This window comes from Passer domesticus, chromosome 2 (assembly GCF_036417665.1).
Source record: "Passer domesticus isolate bPasDom1 chromosome 2, bPasDom1.hap1, whole genome shotgun sequence".
NCBI classification, from domain to species: Eukaryota; Metazoa; Chordata; class Aves; order Passeriformes; family Passeridae; genus Passer; species Passer domesticus.
The window spans coordinates 3,384,579-3,402,758 of NC_087475.1; the positions used below are offsets into that span (position 1 = coordinate 3,384,579).

Sequence of the window (18,180 nt, forward strand, 5' to 3'; positions counted from 1 at the left end):
TTGCCCATAGATTGACAATTATCTGAGTTTTTTTTTGTTTGGGATTTTTTGTTTGGTATTTTTTTAACCACAGATTATTCATGTTTAGTTGATTAAAAGCTCCTATCACTTGCATTTATTGCATTGTGCACTCCACCAAAAGCCAAACTTCTCTCCCTGCCTTGTGAGTTCTGCTTCTTTTTACGGTTTCACCTGAGAACCTTTTCATTTAATTGTGGAAGCCTGCCTTGATTTAATGGAAGTTTCTGTCCTCTGAGAATGATAATGTAATGCTGAGTGCTTTTTTTCCGTAGTGATTATTATTTGTGGGCAAAACCAACTGCATACTTAATTATCTTCATTAGTGGTTCTGATTTTGAAACTGATTCAAACGAGTAACCCTTTGGAATAAAAGGCTGAGCACTGGCACATTGTATCAGAGTAGCAATTTGAAAAAAACCATCATTTTTTGTTGTTTTTTTTTTTGTGGACACGTAGCAAATTTATGTTGTTGAACCCTAAAATACTGGCTACCCTTACACAACACACAATATAGGAAGTAGTTCTGCATTTTTGAGATTTTATATTGTGGGAAGAATTGTGCTCTCCTTTGTTGATTTGACTCAAAGCTGTTGTGGGTGGTGGTGCTTAATTGGTGTTTTTGTAATTGTGTTAGTTTAATATCTTCATCTCTTTGCTAATTTTATTTTTAATATCAGATAATTTTGGGCAATTGATTTAATTTTGTTTTCCACATTAAAACTATTTTGATTTTAGCATTCTCTCATAATTCTTCTTTAGGGCTGTTTTCACTCTTCTTAATTTTATTAATTCCTTTTTAATAAGACTTAGTTTGGAATCTGGTCAGAGCATCTTTATTCAGTGCTGTTTTCCTGTTCTAGAAGTTACTTATTCTGCTTTCACCTGAAACTTATTCCTCGTGTGAGCTGTGTTTTACCTCCTTCCTTCAAACAGTGAGGAATGTTCAATCCCCCTCAATTTAGAGGAGCAAAAGAAATCCCTGTCCAGAGCCAGAATCAAAGCCAAAGTTGTAAAAGTACATTTGCTTTCCCCTTGCTCTAATAAAATTTATAATATTTATCAACCTTGTGTGCTAGTCATTAGATAAAACCCCTAGAGGGAGACACGATCACAGATGGATTATTGTAATGCCTCATCACTCTGATCTTTCCACAATAGCTGCAGTAATTTCTCTAGGTCACTTTGCATAGCCTGTTACTGGATAATTGAGTAGTGATAATAACATTCTTGTTTGTAAGTGTCTAATCAGGTTTTGATTCTTTTCAAATGAGGGATTTTTTTTCAGTTCATCAAGGGGAGATGTATTGGAGGAAAAAAGGCCAATTTATCCTCTTTTTTTTTTTTAAAATCTCTCTTTTTAAAGTCTCATTCATGGTGATCCAGTATAGAATCTTGAAAAAAAAATTAAATATCATCCTAAATAGTGACACAGCTCATCAGCATTGCAAACTCCCACCCACCCAGGCTCTCTCTCCCTCTCTGTTCTGCATTGAGTAATCAGCATATTTGTGATTGCATTTGTAATGTTTCTACTGCTTTGAAAGGCACAGCAGTGCATTCAGAAATGTTTCATTTATCAGTTCTGTGTGTGTGTGTGTTTATGCAAAAAAGATTATCTTAGTATACTGTATTGTTTGGATGTCAACAGGGTAATTAACCTGTAGTATGATCCTGGTAATTCAGTTTCCTTAAATATAATTTGTTGTTTAGATGGCTTCAGCCATTTCCCTACAAAAGTTGTTTTGGGTTTATTTTTTTTTTAATGACTGCTTTTTAGATTAATTTCACTAAATTGTCTTACAAGATATTTGTATTTACAGTGAAAAAAATCAATATTTTATTTTCCTCTATTAGGGAGGACTTCAATGTTTTTTGCTGACCATATGAAAAATGAGGCTTAAATTCTCACTTTAAATTTTTCTTCAATTGTTTTGCTGTAATTGGGTCTTTTGTTCTCTCTAGGTCTCTACCTCACAGCCATATGTTTTTAATGACTGTGGTCACAATGAGGTTTCCTTGCCTGCTTTTAACTCTGATTTCAGGCCAGTGAAAGAGGAGCTGTCTGGCTGATAGCAGATCTTCCAAGAGAGATGAGATCCTGGGGAGTTCCTTGAGTCTTGACATCCTTCTGACTCCCACCTGTCTTGTCACCATTTTTCCATTTTGCCAAATATTCCTGTATTTAATCTCATCCCTGTCCTGTTTTGGGGATGAAAGGGAAGATCTGGTGTGGCTCTCGGGGATGATCCTGTGCAGGGCCAGGAGCTGGACTTGATGATCCTTGTGGGTCCTTTCCAACTCAGAATATTCTGGGATCTTTGTCCTTTTTTTGCTCTGATTCTACTACATGTTTTTTATGCACCACCGCCTGCACCAAAACAAAAGAAAATTGACCAAAAAAACCCCCACCCACCCACCCCCCCAAAAAAAAAAAATCCCAAATGGAAAAAAAACCCAACAAAACAAACCAAACAACCAAAAAACCCCATATTTTTGAATTTTCTGAAGCCTGGAGATGCATTTAGGAATTGCTGGTGTAAGGACAGGCAAAGGCTGTGATGCTTTTAGGCTCATACATGAGCCAGGCAGGCTGAAATCACAGCACAAGTGTCTATAAATGCAGACAGCAAACATCCACCCAGGAGCTAAAGATGTTGGGGCACCTGTGCTGAACTCCTCCAGTTGTCTGAGCTGTTCAGGAGGTTGGGAAGTTGTCCTAATCCCTCTCTCTCTGCTGGAGATGGTGGACCAAGTGAAGTGAGTGATTTGCCCCATCAGGGCAGGTCTCAGCTGAGCCCAGGCTGTGTTTTTCCAAAATTACCTGTGGAGAAGGCTCAAAAAACTTTTCTCCTACCCAAGGCACGGTGCCTGAACTCTTTTAGGAAAAGACTTCTTCCAGAAAGCATGCAAGATATTGATATTTTATTGTTTATATTAAACTTTGATTACAGCTTGATGAGCTGATAAGAATACACAGGTTCTTAGTCCTTAAACCTCCTAAGGGAATGTGTCTCATCCTGCTTGGCATCTGTTTACAAGATTTTTTCCAAATGTCAGCCTTTTCTGGAATATGTTGTCCCATCATTGTAAAAAGCAGTCCCAGGTGTCTGCCATTCCAATTCAGCACTAGGAGCTTAGACTTTATTAAATACTGCCCTTTCTTTCCTTTATTTTTCTATTTTCACTATATTCCTTGGGTTTGCTTCTATGTTTCTTGTGTTTAGGCAGCTGTATTGAAGAAATTACTACTGAAGGTGGCACCTTATGCAATCCAATAAATCTGAAGGAAAACTTCATTGTTGCTCAGTTCCTCAATCACAACCTCACTGAAGGGAAGAAGAGAGGGAACATTGATGTCCAAAGCTGTGGCAAAGCTGAAGTTCCACTGTAACACAGTTCAGGCTGTTTTTAGAAACCTGCTGTAGTGCAGGAGTGCAGTCAACTGCTTAATTACATAATTTATCTTTTCTGTTTTGATTTTTCTTTTATCTAAATAATCGCAGTGGTCTCTTGGCTCCAGACTTTCACTTTGATTCATATCTTTTAATTTATCTATATAAATATTTCATGCTGGATTTGATTAATCAAATGGATGAGAAATAATTTTTCTCTTAGTTTGAAATTGTTATTAATTTAAGTCCAAACTTTCCACTTGCAAAGACATTACAGGAACAGCATTTCATCCTTGGAAAGGGTACGGAAGGTGAATAAAATATAAGTATCAATTAATTGTTCAGAGACATTTTATTCATATTTTTGAGTGTGCTGAACGCTCTCTCAACAAAAAGTATTTCAGTTCTTTCAAGAGCTGAAGAGAAAATTGGGGCTTCAAATGGCCAATTGCAGAATAGGGGAAGAGGGCTTTGGAAGAACATGAGGCTCAAAAAGACAACTTGAAAATCACAGAAGTGTTATTTAAACTTACTAAAAGACAAAAGAGCACATGATGAAAAGGAATTATGTACAACACTGAGGCTCAGCATTGCATTCTGGCACTGAGTTGAACAGACACAAAATTTTCTTTTGTTCCATGCAAGCTCTAGGAAAATCTTGGCATCTTTAGGGTAAAGGTTCTTGCAGCTGAAGCAACCTGAACGGAGACATTGTGGAGGAAGGGAAGAGGACAGATGGTTTCATGGTTGGCTTTTGCATTTCTTCTCTCATCTCTTTGTTGGTGCTGATCCCTCCTTGTCACCAGATCCCACAATAGGGCAAGTCCAAGCTGGATGCAGTGCTGTCATTTAAAAGTAGGATTTCCTCCATCACACCTTAGTGACAGGAAACGGGAGGATTGAGGAACAGCAGTTTCAGCCTGGTGTGCTTGTGAAACCTTAACAAATCCCTCACAGGCAGGAATATCCCAGGAGGTATTGGTTATGTCCTTGTAGAAGACCTTCAAGTGCTCATCATGCACACATGTAGAGACCTGGAGGAGTGACCTGCCTGAGGGGAGAAAAGGACACCTCTGTAAAAACAAAAAATGACTCCATTCTTAGCTGTGCCAATAGCTACAGGTGCTGGAAATGCCAAACCCAGCCTGAATGTTGCCAGCTGTGTGTCCATCCTGGTTCCCCCTGCCCAGCCTGGCTCGCAGGGCTCAGTCTCCCTTGATGAGGGAGATCAGCTCACAGCCCCACTGAGCAGCTTGTAAAGAATCACTTTAGTTGAGATCAGATCTCTCAAAAGCCAAGAGAAATTTTGCATCTGGCTGATGTATTCAGCACTTTGCTAAGCACAGCAGCCTTGTCTCCCCTGAAAATCAGGATAAATTTCCTTGGCTGCAATGCTTTGTCAGTTCCCCTTATCACTTCCAGTACTTGAGAGTAAGGAATACTGATTGAACTTGCAAAAAATTTATCCACCTCCCATCTCCCTCCCTCTCTCCCCTCTATTTTCCCTTCCTCCATACCTCTCTCCCCATTCTTGCAGGAGTGAGATCCTGGCATCTATTGAGCCTCAGACTCCAGAAGTGCTTCTTGTCCTTTGAACTGATAAACTGTTGATGTTCTCCTTTAGCCACTCAGCCAGGACACAAATCTCTGCCTTCCTGCCCCAAAGTGCTTGCAGCTGCAGATTGTTTGTCACCTTTTCATTCCAGCTGGGGCACCTGAGCACTGCTGAGGTGCAGCCTTCCTCTTGTTTCCCTCAGGAATTATTGGTTTGGTAATAAATAACCCTTATTCAGGCAGAATCTGTGCCTTTTATTCCTTTACACTGTGAAATGATGTGATCTCTGTCCAGGCCAAGTGCAGTCACTCAGCTGCAAGAGTTTTCAGTTCTGCCTTGGATATTATTTTCTCTTTTATGACTGCCTTTTTTTTTTCCCCTATTCTTCAGGTGTTTCTCTTTGCTGTTTTATTGTTGTAACTTTCATCAGTTCCCCTAAACCACTCTAAAGTCTGAGTTGCTTCTCCTTTCTGAAAAATACAGTGTTTACTCATATTCTATCATTAGGTAACATATAATTAATTACACATCTTTGACTTGCCTCAGTTTCAATAAATCACTTGTTCTGTCATTCAGCTAATCCCTTTCTTCCTATGGAATGTTGAGGAGAAATATCTTTTTAATAAAAGCTTCTGAAATCCCATTTTTGTCATTGGATGTCTCCAACGTAGCTTCCACAGTGAAATCCACCACAAAAAGCATCTGGGCTGTCAGCATTGTGTATAAGTGTGTGCATTACAGCACTGTGATTATTTTCCAGGGATCTTGGTGTGTTTGTGGCTGCCATTAGGATGAATGTGTAGCAGATGCTGGTTTAAAATGAAGCACTGTTGTAGTGGCTGATGGATGCAAAGTTTGTCAAAAGTAGGGAAAGCTTCTACAGGGGATACAAAGCAGCTGGAAAAATTCATTGTTATGTGCTGCTAGTATGAGTCTCTAGTTCAGCTGTGCTGTGTTTGACTGGGAAGTTAGATTCTATGGAAGTGTCAAACAGAGTTCCTGTTAGATATTCTCTATTTTTATGGCATTCATAATTTGGTATTTACCTCCTTGTTCTTGGCCAGGAACTCTACTGGGTTTGCTTGAATATCTGCTAAGAAGCAGCACAGCATAATAGAAGCTGGCAAATGTGAACTGTGTTTATTACTTCTACGTGAATGTCTTGTTGGCCAATGGAAATTTAAATGCCCTGTTGATTGTTTCATTTGTATTTGTAGAGAAAAGCTTGTACAGCAGATGAACAATGCTAAATTGTTTTTTTTTCCCACTTCTCTATTATGCTACCAACAATACTGTTCTCTGCCTCAAAGTACAACTATAATTAGAAATGTGATTATGTAAAAGTGGCACCATCTTATTCAGTCCTCCTGAATGAGGATTCAGCTTCTTCCTGTGTTCAGTCCTATTGTGCCTATTTTTGCTTTCCAGATGCCTGAGTTCCCCTTGGGATTGAACCCACTAGGTGGAACTTTTCTTGCAGGGGATTTATTCTGTGCTGGCACCTGCCTCATCCAAATTCAGGAGCTCAGCTCCACAGTTGAAATTTCTCCTTTCTGAAGCTCCAAGTGCCTTTCAGTCTTCTCTGTGCCACTCATTTATCTGTCTCCTGCATGCCAGGCATCCTTCCCTATTGGAGAGAGTGTATCTCTTTTTTTTTAATTTCTAGGGATTCCCAGAGCCAGTTTTGCTCTCTTTTGAGTCTCTCCTGATTGATATTTAGAATAAACACCTTCCCACATTGTATCTTTGCAAAATATCAAAAAAGAGTAAGAAAAAATAGTCTATTTTGTGCTCCAAACTATCATAAAATGCAGTGGCAGAGTTAGACAAGAGAGTTCATGGCTTAGCATTGGGATTTCAAGTTCTTTCTGCGGGATAAAAGAATCCATCTTGTGCAAATGAAGGGCTACCCTGAAATGTGTCTCATCACTGCTTGCTGGGATCTCCTGCAGTGAGAGCTCTCCCTTTTCAAAACCCGACCCATTCCCAGCCTTGCTTTAGAAAATCCTGTCAGAATCTACTGCCTTCAAGATATAGTGAAACATCCAAGTCTCTGTGTTTGTGTCAAGCAAAACTGACCACTTTTTTTTTTTTTTTTAAACAAGTATGCAAATACAAATCAGATTGGTGGTATTGGAATATATCCTATCATTTACTGGAAAACAAAAATCATGTGCTAGGCTTATCAGCTTTCCAACAGAGGTTAGGAAAGTACTTTAAAGGAAATTTTGGGGGACCTTTAAACCACCTGGAGATGTCAATCCCTCCAGTGAGAGCTGAATAGCTTATGGCAGAAGTGGTTAATGTGGTGCTCTGACTAATATTGACTCTTTCCAGTGATACAGATTCTTCATTTTAAGGTTGGGAGTGGGACTCCATGGAGTCACATGGATGGCAGAACCAAGATTATCGCGGGCACCTGATCTAGAGGTCTTTGCTAGAAAGACCTGACCAAATGATGTAGAGCATTTACTAAGCTGTATCTGTATTAAGTATAGACATGTGTTACTTTTATGGAGTTATGAGGGGTTTTTTTCACTGTTCGCGCAGTTCTTTTTATTACTTTATAAATAATTTTTGCCATGGAAAGACTGTAAAAATAAATTTAGGGATGCTAACAGAAACTGCCTGTGTTCCAGGCAGAAATTTAGTCTCTGGAAGTTTCATAAAGGCAGATTACTTATAGATTTTTGCAGGCTGCATGAAGAGGGTTCCCTCAAGCAAGTGCAGAAGTGAGCGGGTCTGTATCCAAAACACTTAAAGGGGTTTCTCATTTTACTTTTGGGCGCAAACCACTGAGTGTGTTTAACCTGGCGGTATTTTCTTTGAAAACAAGAAACATTTATATTATTTTATTTATTTATTTTATTAGAGCTGACATCAGCACCCAGATTAGCTTTGATTGCCTTCCCTGTGCGCCGCGTTTGACTTGGCGTCGTTGTCGAATCGCGTCGCGCGCCGCTGAAACCCCTCAGGTTTTTAAGGTCTGTTCTTTTTTTTTTTCCTTTTGTCTTGCAGTTTTCAGTGAAGAGCTACACGCCAGTCTCTATTTTGTCAATGCATCTCTGCAAGAGGTAGTGTTTGCTAGCACCACAGGGACTCTGGTCCCCTGTCCAGCAGCGGGGATCCCCCCGGTGACGCTCAGATGGTACCTAGCGACGGGCGAGGAGATCTACGATGTCCCAGGGATCCGCCACGTCCACCCCAATGGCACTCTCCAAATCTTCCCCTTCCCTCCTTCAAGCTTTAATAACTTAATCCATGATAACACTTACTATTGCACAGCTGAAAATCCTTCAGGGAAAATCAGGAGTCAGGATGTTCACATTAAGGCTGGTGAGTAGAATCTTTGGTTGGGTTCACGCAGGATTGGGGAGGGAGGGAATTTGGGTGTTTCAAGGAGTGGCAGCAGATATCATTCAAGGGAGGTTGGCCAGAAGTGCAACCTCTAAACTCTTAACAATATTGAGTAATATCATGAATTCTTTCCTCTCCTCCCCAGTTTGCATTATTTTGGTGATGAAATGTTAGTTTTCCAACGATCAGTTGAGCACAAATATAAGAAGAAACAATCTGATAATCAAATCAACAATCAGACCATGCATGCACTCTAAAGAACTGGGTGAGAAGAAGATGGATTTTGTACATGGGCTGGAAGAGAAGAGGAATGAATGGCCTAAAATCACATCTCTCCTCATTTGTTTGTGGTCCATGTGCTTTATTTTGAGAAATTTTTATCCCCTGCAATGATTCAGAAGCTGATGTGGGTCCACAGGCAGTGCTTTCTCTTTAAGCTAAAATATGCAAATGAGCAGGATGGTTTTGCATCAGTTTTCTGTACTGACTGGGTCAGCTAGTGGGGAATTACAGAGGGATCAAAATCAGGCCTTTTGTTACAACACACAAACACATAATTGCACAGCTTTTGAAGATTTTGGTCTATCTGCTTCAGTTAATTAAAATATTCAAACAAACAAACAATAAATAGTCTGGGAGCTGACCCTTGGCAAATGCAAATCCTTGGAAGCACTTTGGTTTTGGTGGAGCTTTGTTTGGCTTTTCTCAGAAGAGAACAACCTTTCCTCTAGAATTTGTCTTCACAGGAGTTTCACAGGGGAAAAAAACACTATGAAGAGTTAACAAGTAGATTTGCCTGAGACTTTCTTTTTAAATAATAAAATGCACTCTCTTCTTATTAACAATAAGTTAACATTCAGAGATCTGTAGTTTGTAGGCAGCTGGGAAGCAAGAATAAAAACCAGGTTTCCATGAAATTCGTGTCTCATTAAAATTTTAGTCTAAGAAAGTGGGTTTTCTTGCACAAGAAGCATCCAGAAGAAGCAAGTTATCATGTTACATATATGGGGAGTTCTATGATGGTCTATGCTTCTTATGAAATTATTTAGTTGTCCATAAAAAAAACCACCCTTGAAAATCAAAGATTCATATGAACACATTGTAACCAACTTTGTGTTTGAAACTCCGTTCTGGTTTTTGAGCTTTTCATTTTACTGTCATGGATTTGAGGGCAAGTTGTCTGGTAGAATTACATTTAGAGACAACATAATATTTATTTTTGTCTTTTCTGGATTTTTTAATGTGTCTCCATTTTGAACATCTTTTGGGCAGTATTTTTTTCCAGGATTGCTTTCCAATTTTTACATTTCTTAGATAAACTAACATGGTGATACAAAGGAGGCTAAAACTTGCAGTATTGCTGGCTGAGGGTCTGAGCTGGTGTTCCTTTAGGTGTCAAACATTCATCCATGGAACTCCAAAACAAGATTTCTCCCTCTGCTTGAGACAGGAACCTTGCAAATAAAAAAAGGACCTTGGAAAAGGACTTTGCTGTTGGAAGTGTAGGTGCTTGGCTCAGAAGTTAACAGCTCCTTTTTTTTTTTTGCCAAGTCATGAATGCCTCCTTTCCTTTCCTTTCCTTTCCTTTCCTTTCCTTTCCTTTCCTTTCCTTTCCTTTCCTTTCCTTTCCTTTCCTTTCCTTTCCTTTCCTTCCCTTCCCTTCCCTTCCCTTCCCTTCCCTTCCCTTCCCTTCCCTTCCCTTCCCTTCCCTTCCCTTCCCTTCCCTTCCCTTCCCTTCCCTTCCCTTCCCTTCCCTTCCCTTCCCTTCCCTTCCCTTCCCTTCCCTTCCCTTCCCTTCCCTTCCCTTCCCTTCCCTTCCCTTCCCTTCCCTTCCCTTCCCTTCCCTTCCCTTCCCTTCCCTTCCCTTCCCTTCCCTTCCCTTCCCTTCCCTTCCCTTCCCTTCCCTTCCCTTCCCTTCCCTTCCCTTCCCTTTCCTTTTTTACCAATTTACCAATTTAACTCAATTTCTCAGTTAATCTGGGGTTTGGATAACGAGTTCCCTTCCTTCACACCAGCTGATGCTGTGTCAGAGCTGTCCCCATGCCTGATGGCAGGCCACAGCTATCAGTGAGCATCTTTTCCAAGGGCTGTGTAACTCCTCAATCACAGGAAAACACAAATTGGAGAATCTTCTGTGCATGGCAGTCAAGTATTTCATGCTCAGATGATAAACCCTGGGTTGCTCAAATTTGAAATTAGGAGCTTCATTTCTTTATGTGGTGCTTGCAAATTATTTCTGTTCATGTGAAATCTGAAAAATATTTCAGACTGGCACTAATTAACATGGTTTTGGGGTTTTTTTTTCCAAATTTCCTCCTTCCAGTTGCACTCCTACAGCAATTGTTTTCCTAAGAATACAGAAGAAATCAGTGGATAATCTGGTCATAGCACAAAGACTAATATGGTTCTGCACATTCTCAAAGTCAACTGGAGAAAGTCTGGAGCTCCTTTACCTCCTTTCCCAGGAATATAGGGAGCAGATACAAAAATTCCAGCTCACATATAATTGTAATTGTGGTTTTGCATGGAATTTGGGATACAGTGCAACAAATATTCCCACACTCCTCTCAAAAAATCATATCCTCCAACCTGGACACCCAAACCTAATCCTCTTCCATGCCAGTCCCACATGGGAGCAAAAGTCTCCATTTTATCTTCAAGCTCTCCTGGGCAGTCATGGCAGTGAAGAGTCTTTTTTTTTTTTTTTAAGCAAAGACTGACATTCTCATATAAATTAATGACTTGGGGACTTGGGATTTTAAAAAAATATAATAGAAAAAGTAAAAATCGGCAATTTATTCATGGAAACTGTCAAAACTATGAGCTGGAAATAGCTGAGGAGGCTCGTAAATCACAATAATGTAAATTTTTTAAAGCAAGGAAATGAATAGACTTCTTTCCAGTTTTTGTGCTCCACATTGTTTCTGTGTAGGATTTTATTGGCAAGATCAGTTGGGCAGATTTTCTAAGTGGCCAAGTGTTCTGAAAAGTGCAAACAGCTTCAGCAGTGAGTTGGGATCTTGCTGCTGAACAGGCCTTTCCTGGGAATGATGGCTGGAGGAAGAGCACAGACACAAATCAGCCTCATTAAGATGATCCATGTGCCATTCCCTGGGTGTAGGACAAGGTCAGGGAGCTGCTTCACCACAGGGCAGCCAATGCTGTAAAATCCCTGCATTAAAGGTGCTTTTAATACCAGTTTAACAGTCCTAACAGGGTTAAGAATCCTAACCTCTGATTGGAAGTCAATTATTGCATTTTTAAAAACCAGCTGTGTCTATCTTGTAATAGGAAATAGATTTTTTTCCTTTTAAAAAAAAAAGATATTTCATTTTTAATTAAACTTACTTATTTTTGGTTAGGTCTTCTACAAGTTATATTGTTATAGCAATATTTGGGATGCAGAACTTCAATCTTACTTTTTGCAGTGGTAACAATGAACCTGAAAATTTGATGCTGTTTGCATTTTGAAGGCTGTGGTTACATTTCATTACTCTGCCATTTTTTTTCCTTGAAATACACCCTAAGTGGGGCAGACATTTGGAAATTCCAGCAGTCTTGGTGTTTAGAAACACTTCTGTAAACTCTGAAAAGTATTTACTGACTTTCCAGCTGGAATCAGTGGGGCTAAATGTATTTGTATGAGAGCTTGTTCTGTTTGTGGACAGGAAACATGGGCAAGAAATGTCCCTGTAATGTGGCAGCTCAGCATTGCTGTTCTTCCCAATAATTTTTACCCTCAGGCAGACACAGGTCTCAGGCACACTGAAATTTGCAGTTCTCATTGAAATGGTTTGTTTTGGCTGTGGTGATTCCCTTTTTTTGCACCTTGACCTTGTGTTTCCATGGAGAATCTTTGTGCTTGTCTGTCCTGTCTCACCTTTTCACTCGCTGTAGAAAACATCTCTCTCTTCTCTACTCTGCCACCTTCTCCATGAACTCTTGCTCACAGAAATGCTCATCCCTCACTCTTCATGGAATTACTTCAGGATTTCCCTTCTTTCCATTCTCCCACCCAGTGCAACTTCATCTCATCCCAACATTATCAGTTTGGAGTGGTGGGAATGATTTTTCCAGTTTTGCTTTTATCCTCCTTGTCCATTCAGTTGTTCTTTTTTCTCTTTTTCCATTAAATTAATTCTTTCGGACTCAAGACAAATACTGTGTTGATTCTAAACATTTTTCGAATCATGTTGGATTCTATTATAAAGTGTTTTTTTAAAATACAATTGTGGCTTTGTTTCTGGCTTTTTTTTTTTCCCACTAACTGATCTCTTTAAGGGCTGGTCAATCAAATGTAGCTCTCTTCTTACTCTCATTTCTGTGTATTCCTGACAACATTTCTTTTTTTCTCCCTGTCACCTCCATTGATTTTCTCCTTTGGTTCTCACTTTTTTCAAAATCCTAAATGACACTGACCTTCCCTTCTCCCCTCTGGATGTCTAATTCACACACAGCACCTGCATGTACCTCTGTGCTCTTTGATAGAGCACAAAACCCTTTGTGAAGGGAAATGTGGCTGGGGAAACTGCACAAGTAACATGAAACATAACACCATTTACCCACATAAATATGCAGCTCCTACCTGAGCCTCCCAGAATCAGGTGAGGAAAGAACACAGAGTAAGAGGTGCAGATGTTGAAGAAACAAAAAAATCTGGGAATGTGTTGTCTTGTTTTTTGAGTTCTTCTAAGCCTTCTGATGTTTATATTCTTGTAATGAACTTCCTCACGTGCTTTTCTGTAAATACTTATGGTTTTGCAATCTTTTCTGAAAGAAGAAAAATTTAATAAACTATTAGTTTGCCCAGTGTCATTGGAGAGGTAGCACTGTCACCCTCCAATCAACTGTCACTTTTGAAAATCTATAAATATTGTAATCAAAAATTAAATAACCTTCTTTTTACCTTAAAATTCCAGCATCCACATCGTTTTATTTCGTATCCTATAACAACAGGAATGCTTTTGTATCATTGTGTGTGCCATTCATTGAGATGAGATCTCCCTGATTCTGGGGGCACTTTGCAGGGCTGGCCCAGGCAGTGGGTGAGACCTGGGGCTGCAGCTGGTGTGACAATTTCTGTGACAAAGCCTCCTCTTGTCCCTGCAGTTTTACGGGAACCCTATACAGTCCGTGTGGAGGACCAGAAAGCCATGAGAGGCAATGTAGCAGTGTTCAAGTGCATTATCCCCTCCTCTGTGGAGGCATACATCACTGTTGTCTCATGGGAGAAAGACACAGTCTCGCTTGTCTCAGGTAGGCTCTTGTGGCTTTTTATTTTTATTTTTGTTTTTCCAGCTGGCAATGGCAGAGATGTATTGTATTTGTGGGGTGCTGATGAAGGAAGGAATGATGAATCTGACTCCATGTTCTCAGAAGGCTAATTTATTATTTTATGATACTATATTATATTAAAGAATACTATATATACTGTACTAAAGAATACAGAAGGCTAAAAAGATAATAATGAAAACTCGTGACTCTCTCCAGAGTCACGACACATCTTGGCAGTGATTGGCCATTGAGTCAAAATAATTCACATGAAACCAATGAAACAATCACCTGTGGGTAAACAATCTCCAACCACATTCCAATGCAGCAAAACACAGGAGAAGCAAATGAGATTAAACTGTTTTCCTTTTTCTCTGAGGCTTCTCAGCTTCCCAGGAGAAAAATCCTGGGTGAAAGGTTTTTTTTTTAGAAAATATGACCGTGACAGAGATGTTTCCTGTTTCTTTCTTCCCCCTCAAGTGCCTGATGTTTCCTTTGGTTCAGTTATAACTGAGTGGGATGTCATCCTCCCAGTAATGTATTTCACTTCGGCGTTGCTGCATCCCTGTGACTCTGTGTGTGTGACATGAAGGCTTCAGACAGCCCTGCTTTTCTAGCCTGCTTGAGGGGAAAATAACATGGTTTTTGTTTTATACCAGACGTAAAACCAGCTTTCGGGTGCTGTGGCAGTGGGTTTGCATTTTAACTTTGATAAAGAGCTCCTGCATGCCAAGGAAATTTGAGTGTCATAAACATGTGCTGGGTTGTAATTGTTTTTAGTAGTGATGTTACTCATGGATTAGAAGAAATCCCGAGTCTAAATTAGTTTGGTTATGTTTAGATGAGGTATGTAATCAATATTTATAGTTTCATAGCATTTTAATCCCAAATATCTTCACAGATAACAGTGGAGGCTTAAGCACTGCCATAGGCTGAACATATTGAAGTGAAACAATCTGTACTAAAGCAGTTATGTGCATTAATCTATTTACTGACAGAGGGAGGAAATGTGAGGGATTGTTCAGGAATTTGGGCAAAGAAAATCTAACATTTTAAAGCGTAAATATTGTAAGAAATTCATGGGAGAACAAATAGGTAGGAGAAATATTTTCAGTACATATCTGAATTATAGATAATGCAGAGTGCAGCTGTTGTTGCACATACAAATGACTTATGTGTGCAGAAATTAGAAATGTATTGTTCCAGGGCTGTGCAGAATGGAAAAAAAATAGTTTGAGTTAAATATTGTGCAGTCTACTCAGGAATATGTTTGTGTTTATGATGCTCAAGTGCGTGGAAATGTTTCTGTACACCTCCTCAGTATATTAATAATTTTTATTTTCTGGCAAATTGTGTCATTGATGGCAATACCTGTGTCTCTATATGGCTGATATTGTAGATTTAATTTCTCTCCATGTTTTATTGACTCCTGACATCACCTTGGAATTATAGTTCAAAGAAATTTCTAAGCATTTGGTAGATATTTAAAACCCATGTAATTGATGATCAGTTGTTCTATGTTGCACTCTCTAAGCTTGGTAAATTCATTTCCTTATTATGCTCTTGGACTTTATATAATACAATTTTTTGTCATTGAGCAACTGCAGCTGGGTGTGTTTGCACAAAGAGGTCTGGAATATCTGAATTGCTGGAATCACCAGCACTCCAGCCACCACAGGTCAGAGTTGTATTTAAATGCAAAAAACACAAGCTTTCCATTATTCTGTATATACTGATGCAGAATTATGCTTAAGGTTCTGTAAACTGTGATTGCAACTATTTAACACAACAGTGGATGGATGTGTTTATTTTACTTCATTTTAAAATAATCTGCTACGTGGTGCATGTACATCTGTAGATGTGAGTCCTGGCTGGAGGAAAAAAACATTAATTTCTTCATGATTAACTACCTTAATTTTTTTCTGAGTTTATACATTCTCTGTTATAAGAAAATATGCATATTTTCTCTAGAAACATGGGCTGAGAGGACACAATCTGAGTTGCTTCTACCTCTGTACGATGTTTTTGGTCTGGCCACAGTGTGCTATCCTGGGCACATCTGTATATTTGGTTTTCAGGGAGCACAGTGATGCCCACAGTCATCCACATGTGTAATAAATATAGCTGGGCAAGAGCATCTTCTGTTTCCTGGCTGCAATTTTATGTTGTGCCTCCGGGTTTTTGTAAAGTAATTGGGAGTTGAAACATATTAAGACCCATTACCAGAGCTTTTCCAAGGAGTATCCCAATAAATCACCCTCCATGTTCAATAAAGGGGAAGGTGCCCATGTTTGGAGCCAGAAATACCAATTTTTGTGACGTTCCCATGTGCAACCTGGAAAGGTGTGAAAGGCTTGTCTGTCTGTTAGGAAACAGCTCCAGAACTGGGGTTTTGCTCCTACAATTATTCTTCTGATATGACAGCAAACCTGAGGCCAAAAAGATTTTACAGGGTCTCCTCTAGGGGCAAAGATAGCAAGAAAAAAATTTTAAATCAAGCAAAAAATGATTATTTGGGTGAGTCTATTTTGAGAAAAAGCAGAAAACACTGAGCTCCAGCAGCAAATACAGAGAAATATTTTCATGCTGGAAAACCCCATTTTGAGTAATAATGGTGAGATGGCATGTTCAGCTCTCTCCACTGGATACAGCTGTTTAACATTCAGACTTGCAGTGGTGTCTGACAAGCTCTGAAGTGTCAGCAAAATTAAGGATTGATGGTAACTCTGAGAAGTCTCAAGGGGCTCACAAAGTGCAGGTAACTGCTGTGCCAAGCTCTGCAGCTGCAGTTACAGGGTCTCTTTCCCTAAAATCCTTCTTTTCTGAAGAATTTTGCATTGTCAGTTGACTTGAAGCTGAATCTGAAATTAATTTAATTGTAATAGGGAGAGCAAGGCAGTGCAGTTTGCTCTTGTACGTGTAACCAAATCCTACATGTTTTCATTAATGGCACTAAACATAAAAGCTTAAATCAGCCTAGAGCATTGTGTTCATCCTAGAATCACCCTAGAATATCTGAGGGATAGCTGCACATGGCTTGCTCAAAGGTCAAACTTCCTTTCCCTCTTCCTGCTTTCCTTCTCAAACCATTTCCAAAGAAAAGAGACTTTTGGAATCAGCTTTGTGCTGACCTTGTGACCATTGAAGGCAGACTAAGCCTTACAGGACCAAAATGCTCAGCAAAGGTGAATTTTTTGTAAAAACATCTCAAATACCAATGCTAATAATAATAATAATAATAATAATAATAATAATAATAATAATATACCCAAGGGACAATAGGAAAGCAAAGTCCCACAGCACAAATTGTGCTTCTGCTCCTGTTGAGCACCTCCAGGGCAGAAGGGAGTCAAGTGCTTGACTCATTTCTTCTTCACACACTGAACTGTGAAGCTGGACTAGAAAGGAAAGTGAAATCACTGCTGATTGGGCTGTGCCCAGGTGAAAGCACAGAGCAGAACCCACTCATGCCTTAATTAGTCCCAGGGAGAGCAGAGGATGGGTGTGGTTGTGGGAGAAGGGATTACTGGAAGTGAGGGTCAGTGTAAGGGATCAGCAAAGGGCGAGGAGCAGAATGAAGAATGGATGGAAACAAAGCCTGAAGAATTAGCTTGGGTCTGTCACTGCACTCTGTATCTCTGTTAGGAATGCCTCCTGTCCTGATCCTGATAACTGCCAGGGATTTTGGGTTTTTCTGTGTTTCTGAACAGTGCCAAGAGCAGGATCATGAGTAGGCTCATGCCCTGACCTTTCTGAATTCCCATTTTCCTGTCTAATGACACACCATGCAAGAATCTCTCTGATTTATACATGGGCTGTGACTGCTTAAAAAAAAAAAAAGTAGAAAAGGGGAGAGAGAGATAACAGCAGCTGTGCAGAGTGGCATATTTGAGTGTGCACTGGCAGAACAGCAGCTCTGAGGAAAGGTGGGTGAGCATGGATGGAAGATGGTTCCCTGAAGGAGCGCTGTGATTGACATGCTGGTGACAAGTGATGAGCCTTCCAGCCAGCCTCCTTCCCATCAGCCAGGAATTAGTCACACTGGACCACAGCTTGAGAAGTGTCACTGACGTACACTGACCTACATTTGGCCTAATGAATTGCATTATTTATTTACACACAGTTCCTCAAGTCTCCTCTTGAAGAGGCTCGGGGGCTCTTGGATCTCTGTCTGCACAAAGGGCTTTTCTGAGCTGCCCTGGTTGGTGGGAAGCAGTCGGAGTTTGCCAGGAGTTATCACGTGGTGGCATCTGGCACGCAGCAGCTTTGGGCTCTGCTGGGCTTTGGGGCTCAGTTTGCACAGGGCTGCTTTTTCAGCCACGAGGTTTGTACATAGTGCAAATAAAAACAAACTCTTCATGGAGACCGGTCCTGTGTGAACTCCTGTGATCAGAATTAGATTATTGCTGGTGACCACAGGGATTAAATTCAGCCAGTTGACTGAGGCTGGCTCTAGTGGAGATGAGCAATGATGTTTCTTGCTTTGCTTTGATGTCAGTGCTTAACCACAGCTGCCAAAACCCAAGCATTCAACATATATTTAACCTATGTCCAAGATATGCAAGATTTCTTCTGGTTCCGGGT

The 18,180-nt window shown here is 40.0% G+C and overlaps 1 protein-coding gene and 1 long non-coding RNA gene across 5 annotated transcripts in view; one reads left to right on the top strand and one right to left on the bottom strand.

Annotated features, from left to right (window-relative positions):
* DSCAM (DS cell adhesion molecule) overlaps positions 1-18,180 on the top strand; it is a 465,664-nt gene that overhangs the window by 54,291 nt on the left and 393,193 nt on the right. For all 4 annotated transcript variants that reach the window (XM_064406016.1, XM_064406023.1, XM_064406025.1 and 1 more), the window contains exons 2-3: positions 7,987-8,304; positions 13,435-13,581. In XM_064406016.1, the coding sequence (XP_064262086.1) occupies positions 7,987-8,304; positions 13,435-13,581 (465 nt within the window). The remainder of the gene's footprint in view (positions 1-7,986; positions 8,305-13,434; positions 13,582-18,180) is intronic.
* On the bottom strand, positions 2,929-5,266 carry LOC135295162 (uncharacterized). The gene is made up of 2 exons (XR_010357184.1): positions 4,931-5,266; positions 2,929-4,464 (listed from the first exon to the last, which is right to left on the bottom strand). It is a non-coding gene; the product is annotated as an uncharacterized LOC135295162 (long non-coding RNA).